The following is a 20,422-nucleotide window of genomic DNA, read 5'->3' as shown; positions in this document are numbered from 1 at the left end:
AATTTTTCTTGACAAAAATCCAGCTCATTTGTATACGGCTAAATAAGATTTAGCCTATAGCACGACTAAAACATAGTGTGAGTGTGTATGCATGCATAAAGTCTGTTTGTGGGATAGAAAAGAAAGTAATATAAGGTGATACAATCACACTGATCTGATACTGCCTTGATGGCTTACTCAGCAACATATTGTGCTGATCTGCTCTTACTGGGTTTCATTCTTTCACCTTCATATTTGGACTTTAACTTCTCAAGCACAAACCTTCTCTTGCCAAAATAATTGTCACGCATTCATGTTTACATAGAAATTTAATAAATTCAAATATTCGCTAGTTGAAATGAAAAGATACAAACTGATGCTTTTAGTACAAACTAATTTCACCTCTACTCTGCTGCTGCAGCCTTTTCTGTAAAGCGACATTTTTCGCTTTAACCACATGATGGCGCCAAATTCAAAAGAATCGCTAAACCAATACTAGTCACTGTAGAAAATCTGCTTGCACAGCCACGGGGCCCCAGCAGTGAGGAGGACACTCCGCAGCTCTATTTAACAGTTGAAGGATTTTGCTCTGCGGTCTGGTTCCATTTGTGCTTTTACAGAAAATCACTGTTAATCAATACAAAGTTATCATGAGCGATTACCTTTTTATTCTCTAATGAAAGATTTCTACTCAGGTGGGAGTGGTCTCTTCCAGATGAGGGTCAACAAGCGGTTAGATTGATATGAAAATGATCTGCAATGTGTAAGCTGTGGACTTTAAAATCGACCGATCGAAACACACCTAACGCTCCTTTCCACTCCACCGCCATCTTTAAAACATCTTTTAGAAAAAGGTTGTTTCATCCCTCCACTGGAGTTTTTGGAGATGTGCACATTCAGTGCCAAAGATGTTTTGGCATCATGTGATGGCTCAACGCCTAAGAAACTTTTTGTTGTGTGTTTTCATTTATCACCCCTCTGTACTTGCACAGCGGTTGACCTTTTGTTGCCTGCACTTTGTGGTCAGGATTGCAGCATCAGCTGAGTTTCCAGAAGAATAAGTGTCTCTGGTTGCTGTGCTTTTAGCTGCACGATGCAAACAGGAATGTCCACACATCTTGCGTTTGCAAGATGGGTTTAATACATGCAACGATTTTAAAGGCTTTTCTATACATTCTGCTAAACACGGCTTGCATGCACTCTTATATAACTGGACATGTACGCATTCGAGTCATCACACAAAACTTCCAACGAAAATCACGGCATAACTGTTCTCTGCGATGAAGCATCTAAACGTTAAGGGGTTAAACACGTGCGCGCTATGATGAACAAAACCGGACAACGGTGACATCAAGCTTTTACTTGTCTCTTAGATGGAGAGAGTAAGACTTCTAAGGTACATCTTTAGGTCTGAGTCTCTGAACGGATGCGCGCCAACCTTGGAGTCTCCAGACGCGCAGAAGAGGATTTTGCGCACTGAAATCAAGCAGAGCCTAAAAGCGAAGACAGCGAGCTGACTATTGTCTGTCTGACTGCAGTCCTGGCACTGGGATACGGGCACGCTTGGCTGTGTTTTACTGCGCATACTGACAACTTAAGACCAACATTGCTCCGGATTGAGTAAGGGAAAATATAGTCCACAGTTTATTTCGCTTTGCCTGGATTCTAAACTTAGAGGAGCGTTGTTACATCTGAACTGCTTAATGTAGGCGCTTCACTACTACAGACGAGCCAAAGAGTCCCAGCTGCTCGGGGGAAAGTACCTCGACATCCTGAGAGACGTTTTGAGAGGATTTTAGGTCTCTTTGCTGAACGTGGACTGAGAGAGGATGATCCCAGCCGCCTTACCGAAATAAGTGAGGTATTGCCTTTACGAAACGGTAAGGAAAAGTTTAGTATATTTCTTGAATAATTCACTGCCTCCATCTTTGATGTATTTCCAAATTAAAAAGAGACGTTTTAAATGATTTAACGACGTAAATATTTCCACTTTTCTCTCTCTCTCTCTCTCCCCCCCCCTCTCTCTTTCTTGCAGGTGATCATAGCGATGTTTCAGTGCCATGAGCGTCTTCACCTCTCCAAATCTTCCAGAGAGGATTTAATCCCCGCTCATCTTGAATAAGTCGACAAGTCGTTGAAGATGAGTCCTCTGCAAACATTCTTGTTGTTTTTCCTCCTGCACCAGGTGAGGAGTGAGATGAGTAAATGAAAAGAGGCTAATTATGCAGAAGCATGTCTCCGACTGCGAAAAAGTAGAGATGAAGCATTTTTATTATGCTGTAGGACTCTTACGAGATAATTATTTCTTCACTCTAGGTAATGGTTTAAACTTCTTTTGCTTATATTTGTTTTGTTGGCCTGTCTTTTATGTGGATCCTTATCACGCAGCTGTGCAAGACTTGTCTATCTCCACATTGTGCCAAACTGAATAATTTCCTGGCATGAAATTTTATTTGGCACAGTCATCAGGAGCAAATTCATTTGCCGAGCAGAACTCCTCATTCAGTCTTACAGGGATAAGCTTAATTGTTTTATGTTATCAGGGCTCGCACACTATTCAGTGAAATACTTTTCATGTGTTTTTTTTAAAATCCATAAAATAGTAAATAATTTAATACCCTTAGAAATGGCATCATTTCTTTCTTTTCTGTAGCCACTGAAAAATATGGTAAAAACAAACACAATGAATAACATAATGCAAACATAATGCGTTTAGTAATCCTGGAAAGACTCCAGCTTTGCTTTAATGCGCATCATGTATTCTACAATATGCAGTTAATTACCATAAAAGCATCTGAGTTTATTATTTCTATTTGATATTGTGGCTTTTTGTAAGACCATCAGCTTTCTCAGCTATGGAAATTTTACATTACAAGCAGAGTGTTGCAAAAGGTAATAGGTTAGAATTAACAATTAGGTAATATTCTAAATAGAGACACAGAATTACCGAGGTAAAAAAAAAATCTACTGAAGATATTTTATAAAATATGCTATTAATTTTTGTGCTGGTTTGCAAAGTTTAAATATTCTTTTCTTTCAGTGTTTATATTCAGTATTATGTCCTTGGGTGTGTTGCTTCTCTCAATCACAGCTCATCTGAAAGTGCAACCTGCCTCTTCATCCCTTCAGGTGCACCTTTGGTGATCACTGGAATCATTAGACGTCTGTGTTGAACCCCTAACCTGTTTTAAGTGTCTTTGCTCTCAAATTGGGGCCAGAGTTCTTTTTTTATTATTACTTTTTCCCCTTTCAAGACAACTGAGAACAATAGATGGAAATTGAAAAACCCAGGGATTTTAAAAGCTTGATGATAACGGTGATGTCCCTGTTAATCCAAAGAAAATTATTTAGTATTTACCAGAGAATGATTGTGTTAAGCTTCTAGACGTAATCTTTCTGTAGTCTAGTTCAGGTTTTAATGCAGCAAGCACTCGGAAGAAAGTTCATGAGCTTTTGGGGAGTATAAAGGCCTTTCCTGCCCTTTCCCCACCCCCATCATATCGTGATGTTGTCCCCTATAGATAGTTGAATACAGCGAGGGTATTAGCGTTTTCATCCTTGCTTTATGGATTCTTGCCATGATCAAACTTGCACCGAAAATGCCATGGGATCGAAGAAGTTCTTCACATCTGTGCCATCCTCAAAGAGGACCTCTTTAAAGATAGCCTTCAACTGTGCAGCTGCAGCAGCAAAGTGCTGTCTGCTTTGGCTGCGGTTGTAATCAGCCCTGTGCCTTCTGGGAGCTGTGCCTCCAGAGAGAGACAGACTGCCTCCCTGGAGAGGCTCTCTTTGTATGCCTCAGTAGCTTCCCTCCCAACAGATTCACCAATGTCTGACTGGGGATGTAGTGGCCGTTATCAATATTACCCTACCTTCTTAGGTTCAAAAAAATCCCAAATATCTGACCCTCAGCAAAGGAATGGAATAAGTGCTGCAATATATCATGATGTATGAATAAGATTTCTTTTTTGTTAGTGTATGAACCACTGAAAAGATGCACAAGGATAACGCCCATCAGCGCAAGGCCAGATTTTGAACCCGAGAAGCATTCTGTGATAGAGGATTGCACGCAGGACACTTAAACCCCTTGATATGAAATTTTTAAGCTTCTTGTTTTAAGTAAAAATCCAGAGTTTGAAAAAGTGGTCCAAATCCTCAAAGACCCCCAGATAAAATCACACTTTTTTTCCCATCGCTCGTCACATGCACATTCAATTAAAAAGCGCTTAGAACATGAATCAAACGGTGAAAATGTAACCCTGGACCCAGCATCTGTGCCATGCCCCAGGGACAAATAAGAGGGTCAAAGCCATCCTGGGAGAATCCATTCTTCCCCCTGACATCTGCTGCAGTTATCCTCTGTGCAATGACAGCAGAACAATGTAGATGAAGATGAAACATATTTGAGAGCCATGCTCTCTGCCATCTCAGCCCGTCCTGCCCTACGTCTATACCAGAGACTGCACGCAGGGAAAGTGGGGTTTTCAACTCTGCTTGGGATTAAGTGTTAGGAGACGTTGACAAAGTCTATTACGCCTTTATGTCTTTTTGCCAGGGTGAGAGCTCCTCTGGCAATATTATGTCACAACACAGCATCTATATGGCCCATGCCAAGAGGATCAGTCGCAGCGTTAGATGTATTGCTGCCTTTTCCGTTACCGAAAACACCACCTAGGGTTGAACTGAGCGCGGAAGACAAGAACGTCTTAAAAGATGGGTGTGACGCACTAGCGAGACGAAGCTTAGCTGGTTACTAGTAAGCTGAATGCGTCTTGTACTCCAGATCACGCCAGGCTTGGAGTTCATCCCTGCAACTTTGATGTGCAGTGATTTAAGGGATTACGAGTCATTTCCCAAAGGATTTAGCCTTAATTTTCTACAGTTAATAATTTATTTAAAAACATGTGTTTACTTATTTGGTCAGGCGAATATTTAAAAAAGTCTTTGTTACAAACAATCAGATATTTTAGACACAAATATTGCTGTAAAATTCTGCCAGAGGATTTTCCCCCTAGTTGTGTCCCCCCCCCCCCTCTCTGCAGTGGTAGAGTGAGACAGTGATGCTCTATTCAAAGGCAGAAAGGGTTCTGGCAAGGACAACAGTTTTATCCCTGTCTTCATAACAAAACACAAATTCTACAAAAAATCCATCTCTAAGGGCTCTTTAACCCTTTTCCCCTTCCCCATGCTCAATTAGGTTTGGTTTTATTATTTATTTATTGTATATTTAAAGGCAACTAACACTGGGAAGTGTAATAAAATGTACAGTGGGGGGATTAGGAGCAGCTCTTTAATCTCACGCTTCTGATAATACTGCATGGGCTGATTGATTAGTTTTTCAGGAAGCTTATGTCAGAAAAACCTAATCCGTCTTTGGATTGTGCCAGCCTTGTAAGGTTTTCCGCGCTGCCACTTTATCATGGCGGCGAATTACAGAGCTGCTGGGCTGTGATAAGGTCCTCGTCTCTTTTACAGACCCCACCGCCCAACCCCCTGCACCTCCCTTTCCCTCTGGACAATAAAAAAAAAAAAAATGTGTTTATATTCTTCACATCCCTGCTCTGCCTGGTCTTCACATCAACCTCTCCCAGGATTTGCCTTGTAAGAAAGGGAGAAAAAAAAGAGTGGAACTTAAGTCTTCAAAACCCCACCAGAGAAATTGGGTGGAGAGAGAAAAAAAAATATGAGAGAACACGTCTGGCAGACCAGTAGAAATTTCTGTGGAAGTGATTAAACATTGGATTGACAGAGTGAAGGGGCCTTGTATGCATGCGCTGCCTTCCAGGAATCATTTTGGAGCTTACATGGAGCTGATCTGTATCTGTGCTCATATTGGGGTCACAATCTTTCTAGCCAGGAGGCCTGACTAGATAATCCCTCATAAACAATACTGTCCGTGGCATTTTCAGTCCTCAACTTGTATGTTGTCTCAGACCTCTGAAGAAAAGGTTGTCGCTTCTCCGAATGAAATCCCTCAAATGTAGCTCGCAGCCACTACAGGTTCTTCTGACTGTATTGAGCCCCGCAGCCTGCTCCTTTCCCAATCATCAGTCATAATTGTGTTTGTACCGGCAATAAATCCATGATAAAGGTCTTGAAATGAAGAGAAAGAAGCTCCAAATGATTGATAGCTATGACACAATTGCCCTTTGCTTTGACAATAAGCCTAATCACGCCACGGTATGGCCCATTAAAGACTTTAGTCAAACAATTATAAGCTGCACGGCTATTTTCCCGCTAGCCGCTCGTGGGATGTGAACTGTTTAGGATGAAGTGCAGAGCCTCTCTAGTGGTGCAGGAAACATTATGTTTAATATGATGTTGAGTTCCCTGATCTTGGTCCACAGCTATGAATTTTTATGGGCGATGTGCAGCCCGAGGCGGTGTTAGATCTAGAGGCTCTGCTACCTTATAGCATTGTCATTACCTCTCTGCAGTGTCAGAAGCATCCAGCACTCACTGATGCACAGCGCCAGTGTTTTGAAGACTGTTGTCTGTATTGCTCTTTACTGCCGTGCTGCAACAAAACTAAATGTCGCAATCAGTTTATGGAGAGAAGAAGAAATTTTGCCCGCATCCAGAGAGGGGATGGAGTATGATGCCACGGTGCCACTTTTTCTTTTAATTAGTCAAATATTTACATTAACACTACGTCTACCAGCTACCACACTGCAATCACACGAAATCGTGACTTAACAGGCGATGTTTCTTCTTTAAATATTTTCAAATTTCCTGAAAACTCTGACATAAGAAGTTGTTAATTACCGTCTGTGTGGTTTTGGAGAAGGCAATCACATTTCATGTCAAAGCTCTGAGAAATGATTGACCTCTTTAATTAAAACTGTATTGCCTTTCTGTTAAAGGAAAAGTGTGACAGCTATAGAATAAGTACAATAAATCTCCCTTCTGATTATTCTCAGTTTTGCATTTCCTCCTCTGCCTCCAAGCTTTGAGCCCCCTTTTCTTTTTCAACATGTCATTTTCAGCCATAACAAAGCACTGTCAGCTCCCCTCTGTCTTTGTATATTTCTTGTGAAGTACCTGTCTTCACAGCTACTCAGAGGAAAAAGGAAGCAACGTCTTTCCAACTCTTGTTTCTTCTTCAAAGAGCCCTGTTTCTGTGAAATCAGCCACGGCGCAATCTGCTCGGAGAACAGAAACATTTTGCTCTGTCAAATTTAGCGGACGTGCTTTTGAGCAAATCAAGCAAAAACATTTTGGAATAAAACACTCCTATCATTCACGGCGCGGATTTGAAGAGGAGAAAATGTAAAACTGGGGTTGTCGCACGCTCACAGAAAAGGAGCTCAGAGAGAGAAACATTTAGATTACGTCTTCCTGAGATGAAAGCAGAAAAAAACCTAAAAGTAGAACTTTGAAGTATTAATTTAACAACAACATGCCATGCCTCCTTAAGCTGAGCAGTTTTACAAGCACAGCTACCATTGTCGTACGAAGTATAAGGTGTTAAAACCAGTCAAGAGAATGGTAATTACACTGAGTCCAATGTGCTTTGTGGTATTATCCTTCTCAATCCCTATCAGCTATCAGGCATACGGAGGTGCGTGGCAGGTGTCAGGAGCCAGCACAGAAGTTGGCGCTCTGACCATGTAAGGGGATTATGAAACTGATGATGCGTTGAAAGGTAACGTCTGCCTAAAAGTGAAGTGTTCAGGGCTTTGCAGCTGTCATATGTGGCAGGTGGCGAGATAACACTAGTATCCAGATTACCTGGAGGCTCTCTTCCCAGAGCCTCCCGTCACTCTCTCTCTCTTCTCTCTTGGTGGGATCTTTGTTAACACTTTGGAAACACCTGACATCATCGCTGGATTCAAAGTTTCCACACCGAGCCATGCTCACTAACATCCCATTTTCACCCCCGTGTCTCATGCAGTTAATTAACAAACTGTCAGAATGCATTTTAATTGATACTGAGTATTTTATAGCAAGATGATGATGATTTTCATTGTCTTTTGAACTACAGAGTCAAAGTTTATGTGTTATTATTCTGCTAAAGTCACTGCATGTAAACGTCTATTTCATCCTAAACTTATCATGTGGGTTTCCACATTTTTACAGCTGCAAACATCTGTAAAAGGTAATCAAATGTCATATTTTAAGTATTTTAAAGCATTTTTTGCTCAATCCAGTTTTAAGTTAATTTGAAGATTTGAAGGTTGTGATGCCCCCCCCCCCCCCCCCCCCCCCACACACACACACACACATGCACACACACACACAGGCTCCTCCCAAAAATGTAATTTTTTAAATAAAGAAGTCTTAAGAACAATTTTACCCAAAGAAAACAAATATATTGGATCTGGTAGGAAGTTAAATGAACTCTTACTGAAACTGACTTACACATGAAATACACTTCATAGCAAGATGACCTTTTCCCCCCCCACATGAATGACACGCCCTGCATTATATTGAACAGAAATTTTGTGATTTCTCTTGTCAAATGCATTGACAGATAACAGATAATTCATAGCCTTAAATACGGCTTTACAGTGGCTGCAAGCAAAAGGTCAGACAAGTGAGCAGACATAATGCGTCTCTTGGCATGGCAGGCTCTAACAGGACAGGCTCTGCCTCTCATCGCAATCAAAGTATAACAGGCCCGAGCTAACGGTGGTGTAATTTCCTGTAATTTGTTCAGTTTAACAGGAGTCGCTGAAGCATGTTTCCACAACGACACGGCGGGAGAAGCAATTGTGTATTATTTGGACTGCCTGGTACATTGTCTCCTGCAGGGCAATAGGTGGCAATAGTAAATGTCCAAAAGAGTTGAGGCGAGGCGACGTTTCGGTCATTGTCATTTCAGATGCAGAGGAAAAAGAGAGGATTGTGTGATCGAGCCAGACAAGAACAACGCTGACACTATTAACATGACTAATGGCTCACATCGTATGATTTATGCTAGCCAAAGGAGGGTTATATTACGTGCTATAATTTATGCTAATCATAGGTTGCAAGCAGCCCCGAGTGACATCATGAGCTGTCAGATAATGTTTTGCCACAACGTGTGCATGCAAACAGGCACAAATAATAAATTTGGGTTCAATATGCTTTAGATGCTATAATAACTCAACAAGGCCAGATTTGTTGCACTGTATTTGTGTGAAAGCAAAATAGGACTTGACTGGAGACAAACTCTACTGCTTTAAATTCGGCATACTTGGAATTTTTTTTGAAGATGAATGTGGGCAGGTGTTGGAGTTGCTCTCTTTTGAGACATATTACCCTTTCTTTTTTTCATCAAAAGAGGTTTAGGGTCAAGGTCAGCTTTAGATCAACAGCATTGCAAGTAGTGGAAATAAGAGTGTCTCTCACTGAGATGAATGCTCGCTGATGTCGGCTCTAAGACATTAACCCTCATCCTCTGCTGTCTTCATAGATAATTTCTGAAAAATGGCTTCAAGTAGTTAATATTCAGTGATGTAACACACAACAGAAGGTCTAAGCAACAGCTGCAATTCTTCCTAACTTCCTAAAAAAGGTGGGTGGAGGGGCGAGCCTGAAAACTAAGTGTAATATTTTTAATAGATGAAAATATGCATCCAACTTTTGGGAAAAGCAATCAGATATATTATGTTTCTTTCTGCTGCTTTTTGCACACAAAGCTCTCAATTTGTAACAATTTTTCTCTTTTCACATGCCTCTCAAATTTTAGGCTTTAGTTACGCTCCATTAAATATTGCACGGCTAGAAAAGATCCAACCTAAAACTAACAAGGATTTCTATGTGGCTGGGTGCCTGCGTTTGCCTTTTCTCTTTGCTTCAAGCCAACATGGAGAAACGCACCATAACAATCTGCAAAGTCACACACATCGGATTTTTTTCTTGCAATTAAATCAACAAGGTTTCAATACATATTTCGTGCGAAGCAAGAAATCCAATATTCATACTTATTATTATCTCTGTGCTCAAGCACCAAAGTTGGATTTTATTTTACTCATAGATATGCCTCTTCGCCCATCCACCGAATATCCTGATAGCGCCAGCGGACTTGTTACATATTATGATAGCGATGCGATGATCCTCTATGTTTCGGGCAAATCTGTCAACAGTAAGAAGGAGAAGCGATGAGTGTGTAGATACAGAGCTAGCGATACAGCTGGGATTATAGAAATGAAAACATCAGCATCACGTCTTTTTGAGCTTGTCTTCCTGCCCTCTCCTCATCGTCAACACTTGTACAGAATGTGTAGACAGCCACAGACTGGCCTTCTGTAAATACACGGCAGTGGTTAAAGGAGTGTCTTTACAGTCAGTATGAAAATCATATACTACACAGAAATGTAACCACTAAAGAAATGCACTGAATTTCTACTCGGCACCAATTGTACCAATATATTTTCACCACAAATAATGTGAGCTGTGTACGCTGAAGATGAATTAAAATTGAGATCTATAACATCTTTTGCAGGAATGTCATGACACTAGAGGCTGTAGTCTGTCTCATTTTCACAGAGGTCAGGTGGTAATGGCCTAAAGGATTATACTGGGGGGTAGCAGATATGCTACATGCACACTCACTCACTAACTGTAGCCTCCTGTGATTGGTAAGCTGCCCCCGGTGTGTCGATTTGCTGTTACGATCCACCACAGTGCTGAAGCACCTGCCATGTGATTCCCCGGACGGCCTCTGATTAAAAGTGATGGGTTTGGAGCGTGAGGCTGTCCCAGCGATCTGAGCACCAATCTATTCTTCAGCAGAATGTAGACTCTCTCTGTGGGCTGCTTTAGCGCCTCCAGGGCCTCCTCTCATGGAACCGGCTCTGGGTGTAAATCATTACAAATGATATGCCCTGTAACATCAGGAGGAAGATGGCTAAGGAAGGACTTTGCGCAGACGATTGCAGGCTGAGAATAGTTTTAATCTGAAAGATGCTACTTGTCATGTTGAATGTTTGAAAGCAAGAGTGTGCAGTCCATCCAGCTCTGCTACATTTTTTTTTGGTCTAATGCTAGCAGCACTGGCTGAGCAGCTCCTAATATGACAGGTGTTTCGTCGCAATAGAGCTGGGTAAGTATTACGAAAGGCAGTGGCGAAGGCGGTGCAATTTTTGTGGGGTGTCCAGATTTTTACTATGTGGAAGCGCATCAAGTTAATGAAGCTTCAGACACAGAAAATTAGCAGAGAAATGAATTTCACCACCAAAGTGAGGTCAATTTGCACAGATAAATCCATGAAGAACAGTCGAGTGCATCATTGGAACTGCTCGGTTTGCACTGATGAGCAGGTTAATTGCCCATTTTGTTTATTGTGAGAAAGATGCCTGAAACCAATTTTCCCCAGACGCATATCTCAGCCTTATGCACTGGGAAAAAAAAAAATCAGCTATGGAAAACCCAAAAACAGATTAGTTTAGCTTGCCTCTGTATCAACTTCATTTCCTGAGCAAAAATGTGATTTAAAAACCAAAACAGAAACAGAAAAGCAGACTTCAGATCATGAGTTGGCCACATTGTCAGTTGTGAAAGGCTGTGAAAGATTTGGTCACCATCAAAGTACAAAAGCTGTAGACCTGCCCGTGGACCAGAACCCATCACAACCAAACACACTGCCACCAGCTTCTCTCTCCAAATGCATTTTAACGGCATCTCTTTAGATGATCCAGAAGCCAGATGTCACTGGTTTCTTAATAACTTTCTAGAGGCTAGTTCTGGTCACTATGGCAATTACCTTTATGTCAAGCCTCTAAAAGATATGTCTACCCACGGGACAAGCAGGCAGCCAGCTCCATAATGCTCGTTACAGATGAATGTCGAGGCTGATTCATCCTGACTCGCTGTGTGGTTCGCTGCTGCTCAAGCTACTGTCAGGATGTAAGTTTCATGAAAAGCTCTTGATTGTACTGATTGCCACAACATTAGATTGAATTGCCTATTTATGCATGGTTCTGTAAGAAAAGGCCCCCGAGGTGTAGAAATGACAGGTGAAAAATAAAAGCCACAGATGTTCATGTCTGTAATAATAACAATGCACTTTTACACACAGTAAAAACAGGTAGTCCTGCATGCAAAGCAGCGTAAAAGCTGGAGGTTCATAGACTATTCACCCAACTCTGACTTAGGCACAAATGTGTATTTTCCACTCTGTCTTCAACAGCTACACTAGGGTGTGTACTTTGAGGATGTGGTTGAAGATTAATTTTTGAAAACCTTTTTTCCGTTCATTTATGCAGGAAATTAATGCGCACATATGAAAAATGTGATCGCCACTTGTCAGCCAATATTAACAGTTTAATGTAAGCCTGTGACAAAAATACGAGTCCTTAAAAGTCGGTTACAAAAAAATGTTTAGTCAGGATGTGCAATGTTTTTCAGTTAAAAATGTATTTTTCTGTATTCTTTGGAGATATTTAAGCATTTTCAAAACAAAATAGAATAAAGTAGATAATACTGATAGATCTCTAAGTAGCTGATTCTTTTTTATGTATAAGAATGCATTACTTAAACAGTCTTTTACCGTTTAAATTTAATTGTGGGTTGTAAACTATATATGGCCCCATAATTTCCTAAAAAAAAGCTGTTTTGAATGCAAACATATACAAGCATAAACATTTTACTCCTGACATTATATATGTATATACATATACATTTTTTACCAGTCCAAATGTGTTTTATTTATTTGAATTTAGAATTCTAGTCACTATAACGTTAAAGATGGAGTGTCTATTAAAAAAGAAGGCTTAGCTCAGCTAATGAGAGTGATTAAGGTGCTCTTTCAGAGAGGAACCGTGTGTTTTATGCATGACATTTGATAGTGAACTGGAAATATCAGCTATTAGCACCTTGTGTGATACCTTACTGTTTTTGCTCATCTTGGTGGATGTACATTAAAATTACCAGGAAACTGTTTGGTGCATAGGCCTTTATCTTTACTGCTGTATCACTAAACATAGTCCTTTATAGGGCAGATAGAACACTGACTGCTGTGGTGTAAAAGCGCGATATCTGTGCCGGGGTGTCTGAAGTTCACGCATGTCTTTGTGTTTTAATGTAGGACATGCAGGAAAAGGAAGAAGCTAAACCACACTAGCAGATATCCGTAATGTTTGCCACGAGTCACTGCGCCTTGTGCTGTTGAAATGAGGTCTGGTGTTTTCAGCTCTATAAGTCTACAGTTATTATCATAATAATGTCTTGTTTCAAGTTGCCCTGAAACGCCTCTAGCACGGCAGCACCGATTAAGAAATCTTAATTAAGCTTTTGTAGATTCTCCTTCATCAGACCTTGCCTTTTTTTCCCCTTTTTTTTGTACAAAACCTCAGAATCCTTTAGTCGGTTTTAAGAGACATCGCTGCTGCCTAAATGAACAAGGTGTGCTCGAGTGTGTGTTGGTGCTGTGGTTGTGCAGGGAGGCAGCGAGAGAGAAAGAAACCAAAGCCTATGTGCCAGTGCCAGCTTTCAAGTTCCTAGTGCTTCATCTCTCTTGGGGCATTTAAGTATTAGATATCCCTCTGCTGATCCCCTTGTTGTCACAGCAATTTCCCCAGTTGCTCATCATACTTAAACTCCTCTCTCTTTTCCATTATAATCATCCTATACAAAGCACACCTGAGATTTACGCAGAAAGACAATTTGGTTTCACCTCTGAAGCCGCGCAGCATGACACCCAACGTGTTAAAGATATAACAGTTTGAGCTGGCGGGAAGACAAGTGCCGAATCTTCCTTGTTCACAGCAGAGGAAAAATGTTCCTATTGAGAGCCTGCAGATTTTATGCTTAGCATCATCTGCTGTTGTGATGTTATAAGAGTCAAATCAAATTAACAGCTGAGCTCACATAAGGTATTACTAAGTGGCTGTATCAGTGGGGAATAACGCCACTGGAATTGGTTGATTAAATGACTTTGGATGTGATGAACTACACATAGGGGCATTATTACAGTGTTGCCTCATTCATCCATGTTTACAGGGAGCAACTGTCTTAATTAAGCATTGTGAGAGGTGATAAATGGGCCGGGCTCACTGTCCGTGGGAGACCCATTGATTTCACATTACATATCCAGATAGGCGAGCCATTACCTTCCGCTTTGGGCATTAAAGTGTTACCGCAGTCTCGGACATAAGCAGCACAGTAAAGCAAAGCTGTAATTATAAGACACAGCAGCACAGCTTAAGGTGAATGTAGCCCTGTTACATTTCAGATGGAAAGGTTTGGGTATATGTGACAAAACAAATTGTGCTAGACAGACCTAGTTTGTTAGCTTTATACACATATGCCTCGGTTCAGCTTACAGCAAAAATATAATTAGTCTGGAAATAGTATGCAGCATCTCTGTGAGAATTCAAGCAGCCGCTGCTCTGTACTTTCAACATCTGCTTCTCTCAGTGATCCCTATAACTGGGCCCGGGGAAAACCCAGCACTACTAATTACTAATAAAACTAGCTAAGCTTATTGCTGTGAATTATTAAAGCTTTATCTGAAGTGGACCAGGAATCGTTCCTAAAGCTAAACGGCTTTGAGGTACAAGGAGGGATCACGGTTCATTGCTGCGTCTGGATTAGCACTTAGCACTATACTTTATATACGTATACACTTTATACGTACGTACTTCATGACACTACCGTGGAAGAGTGTTTATAGGTGGATGCGAGCTAAAGTTTAGATTCACCTTTCCCTGAAGTCCATGGGAATATCTGTGCACTCTAAATATCAGAATCTGCTTGAGTTCATCAGTGCATCATGTGTTCAGTTTAATACAAACTTCTTGTTTCCTCCCTTCTGTGGTGCCCCTGCTATCTAGCAGTAGTGTATTACATGCTATTTATTTGCATGTGCATGCACTTTTTAATGCTATATTTATATTAATGATTATTTTCTATTTATTTATTTATTTGGTTGTTGTTAAGTGATGTCCAGTGAATGCTATTTAGCTTCTTGCACAGACCTGTAATAATCTTCCGTATTCTATTACTGAGTTTACAATACTACGAGATGCTGCTGTTGAATTTTCTGTATTTAATCTTTATTTCATTTGTGAATATCTGTTTGTTTCCCTTTTCTTTATTAATGAACCCATAATGAATCATTTCATAAATATCTATAACAAAGGATTTTAGGATATGCTAGAAGATGAATGTGAAAATTGTCCATACTGCCCCTAGAGCAGTAGTTTTAGCTGGCAACCGATTCCAGGAAGAGCCCCAAACCTTTTGGAGGTGTAAAAATCTGCCAAATGAAACATGTGGAGCTACCTTCTGTGGTGACGCCTTGTGAATATTATTTATTTATTTATATTTACTCTATGGGTAAATGTTTTTACCATCTGCTTTATACCAATGGCAATTCTCAAAAACACAGAAACTTCATACATACCAAACCCAAGAACCTATTACTGTTAACTTGTGAGGTGGAAGTTGCTCTTCAGAACTGGCAATCGTGCGTACGGTTTATCTAACATTAACCATATTAGTTATTCATAGGCTCATGTTGTCTATATGCACGCTATCATTTTAGCTCTCTACAGCCGCAGCTTTGCTGCTTTTCTGTGCTTTTTTCATTATTTGTGTATGTACCTTTCTCTTTCTCTGCTCTGCTACATGTCAGTGAAACAGACAAATGCAAAGCAGAGTAGCAAAGTATAATGAATGTGAATTCATCTATGTAGAATTACCAAATAGAAAGTTTTTAAAGAACACCCATCAATCCATTTTCTTAAACCCTTAACCAACTAGGGTAGTAGAGGAAGCCTCTTAGCTGACAGTGAGTGACAGGTAGAACACCTTGGACAGGCTATCAGTCCATCACAGGGATAAGACCAAAAGACACACAACCATTCTCAGTCAAATTCCCACCTATGGGCAATTTAGAATCACAAATTAACCTAGCATGCATAAATTTTTTTGAGGAAACCAGAGCACACAGAAAAAACCTATGCAAGCACAAGGAGAACAGTCAAATTCCACAAAGAAAGTCCCTGAGCTGAACAGGAAGTTAAAACCCAGAACTTTCTGGCTTTGAGGCTGCCACTTTTAAATGAAAGTGTATAAAAACACTACTGCCATCTGAAAAAGAACATATCAGAAAAACTAAGTACACCCCATGATTCATGAGCATCTTTAGGGACAATAACTTGAAGTAATTGTTTTCTGTGTAACTTTATCAGTCTCTCCCAGCATTGTGGGTCCACTCTTATTTACAGTGTTGCTTCAGTTCATTGAGCTTTGTGAGCATTCATTTATGCAGTTCTCTTAAGAAGTGAACATAAACAGTGGACCAACCTTTAGCTGATGCTGTGGCTGTTTTGATGGCCTTGGGGTGAATTTGGCACTCCTGGGAAGATCGTGGCATTGTGTTATGATACACCTGAATGCTCCAGACCAACAAACTGCTAAAATGTATTTATAGAGGTGATCACACTTGCTAACGATCAGTTATTATTAGCAGCACTTGGCTGCTATCTACCCTTTTCACATGACTGCACAGAGTTTTGTCAAAACTTTCTTATACACGTCACGTTAACAAGCAATGAATTTGAATGAATGAAAATGCATTTCACAAAGGTTTTCACGTTGGTTAATTGTTTTTTCTATCTATCTCTGTTCTGTTTCCTATCAAGGTCTCGTGCAGGAAAGTGCATGGAGGAGTCACAGAACTCATCGAGTGGAGGGACAGCGATAATGAACAGAAGATATCTCCCACCGGGGCCAGTCCACGGATCCTCAACCCCCTGCGTTTGTTTGCCAGGGGCTCCCCCGAGTTCAAGAGTAACATAAGGGAAATGACATATTTACACAGCATGGAGGACTTTTGGGACTGGTTATCTAACCAGACAGATGTTCAGGGCGCACAGGCCAGAACTAAACGCAGACCCATCGTCAAGACTGGCAAATTCAAAAAGATGTTTGGTTGGGGAGACTTCCACTCCAATATCAAGACTGTCAAACTCAACTTGCTGATCACAGGAAAGATTGTGGACCATGGGAACGGCACCTTTAGCGTTTACTTCCGCCACAACTCCACAGGTCTGGGGAATGTGTCGGTGAGCCTGGTGCCACCTTCCAAGGTGGTGGAGTTTGAGATCGCCCAGCAGTCCACACTGGAGACCAAAGACACCAAATCTTTCAACTGTCGCATTGAATATGAGAAGACGGATCGCAACAAGAAGACTGCCTTGTGCAGCTTTGATCCATCCAAGGTGTGCTATCAGGAGCAGACGCAGAGCCATGTGTCATGGTTATGCTCAAAACCCTTCAAAGTCATATGCATCTATATAGCCTTTTACAGTGTAGACTATAAACTGGTCCAGAAGGTATGCCCTGACTACAACTACCACAGTGACACACCTTACTCCTCAACAGGGTGACCTAGTAGTTGTTAGTCTGCATCAGCCTTTTGTTTTATCTTCAAATAATGTAAATGTCAAGCTCTAAACTCCTTATCCCAAAATACCTAAATACCTGAGACATGTTGCAGGAAGTGCGACTTATGAAGGGACGCACACTGGAGGGATTTGGTGAAACTTTTGTATATACTACACAAATACACAAGTTTAACACTTCAGATAGTTAGGTGTACAGGGACTTGGCTTTAGGGGTTGGCTTGGGATTCAAAAGGTAGTTACCAACCCTGGAAGAATCCACCACATCACAACAGCACATGTTCTCTGTAAACCACGGGTATAATTAGTATGTTGTCCAGATGTTTCCTTCAAGGCTAGACTATAGGCATGGAGCCCTGCTGAGTTGGAAGCGTGTAGCTGGCTTCTGGAAGAGCTGCACTCCTGCCAACATTTTCAAACAATTTTCGAACCTTGTTTAAATAGTAATGTGACAAAATATGACAGGACTTTAAATAATGTTAACAATTACAATACCTAAACATTAATAAAGCTATTCAACAGGGCATAAAATGAAAAAAAGAAATCCCATTTGGAAGATCACTGCATTAAGAATGATTAGTCAAAATGATCATTGCCTTTGAAGTGGCGCTAACATCCATTTATACCTGTTAACAGAACACAGACAGGACAGTCTCTATTACTTCAAATTATTTTGATCAATGGAATTATTTCATTAAGGAATGAATAATTAATATGGTCTTAAAACTGATCTGTTATCGTTCTTTTGTGGGGACTAAAAGCAAGTGACTTGACTGATTCAAACCAATTCCTAAAGTGCTCATGACAAAATAAGTCCATCCAACTAATCTAATGCATAAGAAACTTTAGAGCATGATCATACATTACTAACAAACTGTATGTAGGCACATATCCTAGCTTAACATGGCTGCAGCCTTGTTTGCGCCTTAAAATGTGTTGGTTTTCTGCTACAATTATCATAAGGCATGTGTATGCTAAACTAGTCTGAGATCCAACATCTGTGTTTGCAGGATGCACTTTGAGGCATCAGCCTGCCTAGTGAGCCCCACAGTGGATTAATGTGTCAGGAGAGGTGGGGAGGGGGAAGCAATAATTGCAGGACAGGTGGATTTAGTGAGTCTGGCAGACAATTATCAGCACTTTGTCATGGTTCTGCCACCAGCCCTGACATTACCTGTCTTTAATAGGCTTTAATTAGCCTGGGAAATTTCATTTACCAAGAGTGGAGAAACAAAAAGGTGGGGGTAAAGGCAAAAGTACAAAATCCATCTGCAATTTTAATGAGAAGAGGGACTAAATTTGAAATATAAGACATTTCCCAATAGTACAGCAGGCTTAAGTTGGCTGACTTTGTGTAAAAGTGGATAACATTCAGTCTTGTAGTACATGGTGTAATGTGTTCGACTCAGAAATCACTCAAATTTTTTTTTAAAGCTTTTGTTAAAAACCATTCGGATTTTAAACGGCATGAGTTTTGTTATCTGGAGATACCCAGGGTTTTTAGGTTAGGGCATGTGCCACTAAAGACAAAGAATACATTTCTGTTAGCGTCATTTTATTGGATGTATCTCATGTCTTTCCACTTCAGCTGTAAATGATTCCATCACCTTATACATGAGGTGAGGTGTACGATAAGGAACTTAACTCGGAGTTGATCTATGTTGATGTTTTGGTTCTGCTCCTTTGTGCAAATGCTGTGTGTTAATGTGTAAAACTAAACGTGTTTATTGATTATGGTTTCAAAGTATATGATGTCAGATTATCCTAATTTTTCCAGAGAACTCTATCAAGTATACTGTACCTTATTTTTTGGTGTTTGTTAAGAAATATCATGTAGATAAATGTCATATTTCAGCTGATGGTTAGATTGCTTTGATTTCATTTTTTGTAACTGCAGATTGTACCCAGTTTGATTTCTGCTTGCTCAAAATTGTTTCAATAGTTTCCCTTGTAAAATAGGAGTAAAAGCTCTTCTGTGTATAGTGTAATTACACTTTTCATTTTGGAATATTTGATTTCAGATTTTGTTAAAATGTAACTGTAAAGATCAATTTAGGTTTTTATGGCATTAAACCTTATTTGAACTTGGCTCAAAGCATGCTGTCACACCGAGTCAGGTCTAGTCTGTTGGTGCTCGTAGTTGTCTCGTTTCATTCCTGAAAGGACTTCTCAACAGGATAAACACACAATTTTAAGAGGTACATTTCAGGGTAGCTTTTTAATGGGCAATAAATCTGTGTCCACAGGCGTGGATGATACCAGAGGTACACCTCAGGGAGCACATCCATTTTGCCGTGGCCATCAGGGACAGGGGTCTTTTCATTCGCTTCCATTACTCTTATCTGATCAGGGTGAGGCACCTACTCCTTATAGGCATCAAGTCACACTACGCTTTCCTGCTGCATGCACCCAAATCCCCTGGAAAACTACAAGGAATGTTAACATACGTTTCACTTCTCAGCATTCAACGCTTATTTCCGACAATCAATATAAGGGAAAAATTCAATTTTGACACTGCAGGCATCTCTCTCTTTCAAGCTTTAAAGTTAGTAGAGGAACGCGAAGGAGGAAGATAAAAGGTTGGAGAGGCGTCCTAAAGCAGAGATGGTATCAGGTCTTTTCCTGGGATCTGTGCTGAGAGGGGCGGATGAGGATCAGCGAGCTGCTGATGAAGACTTCTCTTCCAGCAGAAAAGAGCGGCCTCACATTCACTTTAATTAGGGCTTGTGCCAAGCATTCACACATAAAATAGGGGGGGGGGGGGGGAAGCACGTCTTTTATGTGCTGAACAAAGGTTCAACATTTAACATGGCACTATGCTAATGCAGTTAAAGCACATTTTCTTTTGATTATCACAGTGGTGTTGTTGTCTAATTATTATTTTTTTCCAAACGAGAACCCCTCAAAAAAAAAAAAAAAAAAAAAAAAAAAAAAAAAAATCACCCCAGCCTGATACCTGCACCCATTAGTACAACCATTAAAAGAAACGGTGTGGATAATAACCATCCTTCCTTAGACTGAAATCTCTTCATGAGCTCAACATTCTCCAGTTAAAAACATATTAAAAAAAAAACAAACAAACAAAAAAAAAAAAAACCCTAGGCCAC

The 20,422-nt window shown here is 40.4% G+C and overlaps 1 protein-coding gene across 1 annotated transcript; it reads left to right on the top strand.

Annotated features, from left to right (window-relative positions):
- The first annotated feature begins 1,027 nt into the window (after positions 1-1,027).
- nxph2a (neurexophilin 2a) lies at positions 1,028-19,410 on the top strand. Its single transcript, XM_026145572.1, has 4 exons — positions 1,028-1,599; positions 1,689-1,859; positions 2,015-2,164; positions 16,554-19,410. Exons 3-4 carry the CDS (start codon positions 2,120-2,122, stop codon positions 17,298-17,300), a joined length of 792 nt encoding a protein of 263 aa, XP_026001357.1. The 5' UTR covers positions 1,028-1,599; positions 1,689-1,859; positions 2,015-2,119; the 3' UTR covers positions 17,301-19,410.
- Positions 19,411-20,422: the final 1,012 nt, after the last annotated feature.

The sequence above is a fragment of the Astatotilapia calliptera genome, chromosome 16, assembly GCF_900246225.1.
Source record: "Astatotilapia calliptera chromosome 16, fAstCal1.2, whole genome shotgun sequence".
In the NCBI taxonomy this organism is placed as follows: domain Eukaryota; kingdom Metazoa; phylum Chordata; class Actinopteri; order Cichliformes; family Cichlidae; genus Astatotilapia; species Astatotilapia calliptera.
This window is presented reverse-complemented; position numbering and strand designations above follow the sequence as displayed.

Coding starts and splice junctions, on each gene's coding strand:
- nxph2a (XM_026145572.1), top strand. CDS start 2,120: ATGAGTCCTCTGCAAACATTCTTGTTGTTTTTCCTCCTGCACCAG. Junction 2,165..16,553: donor TGTTTTTCCTCCTGCACCAG/GTGAGGAGTGAG, acceptor TTTCCTATCAAG/GTCTCGTGCAGGAAAGTGCA.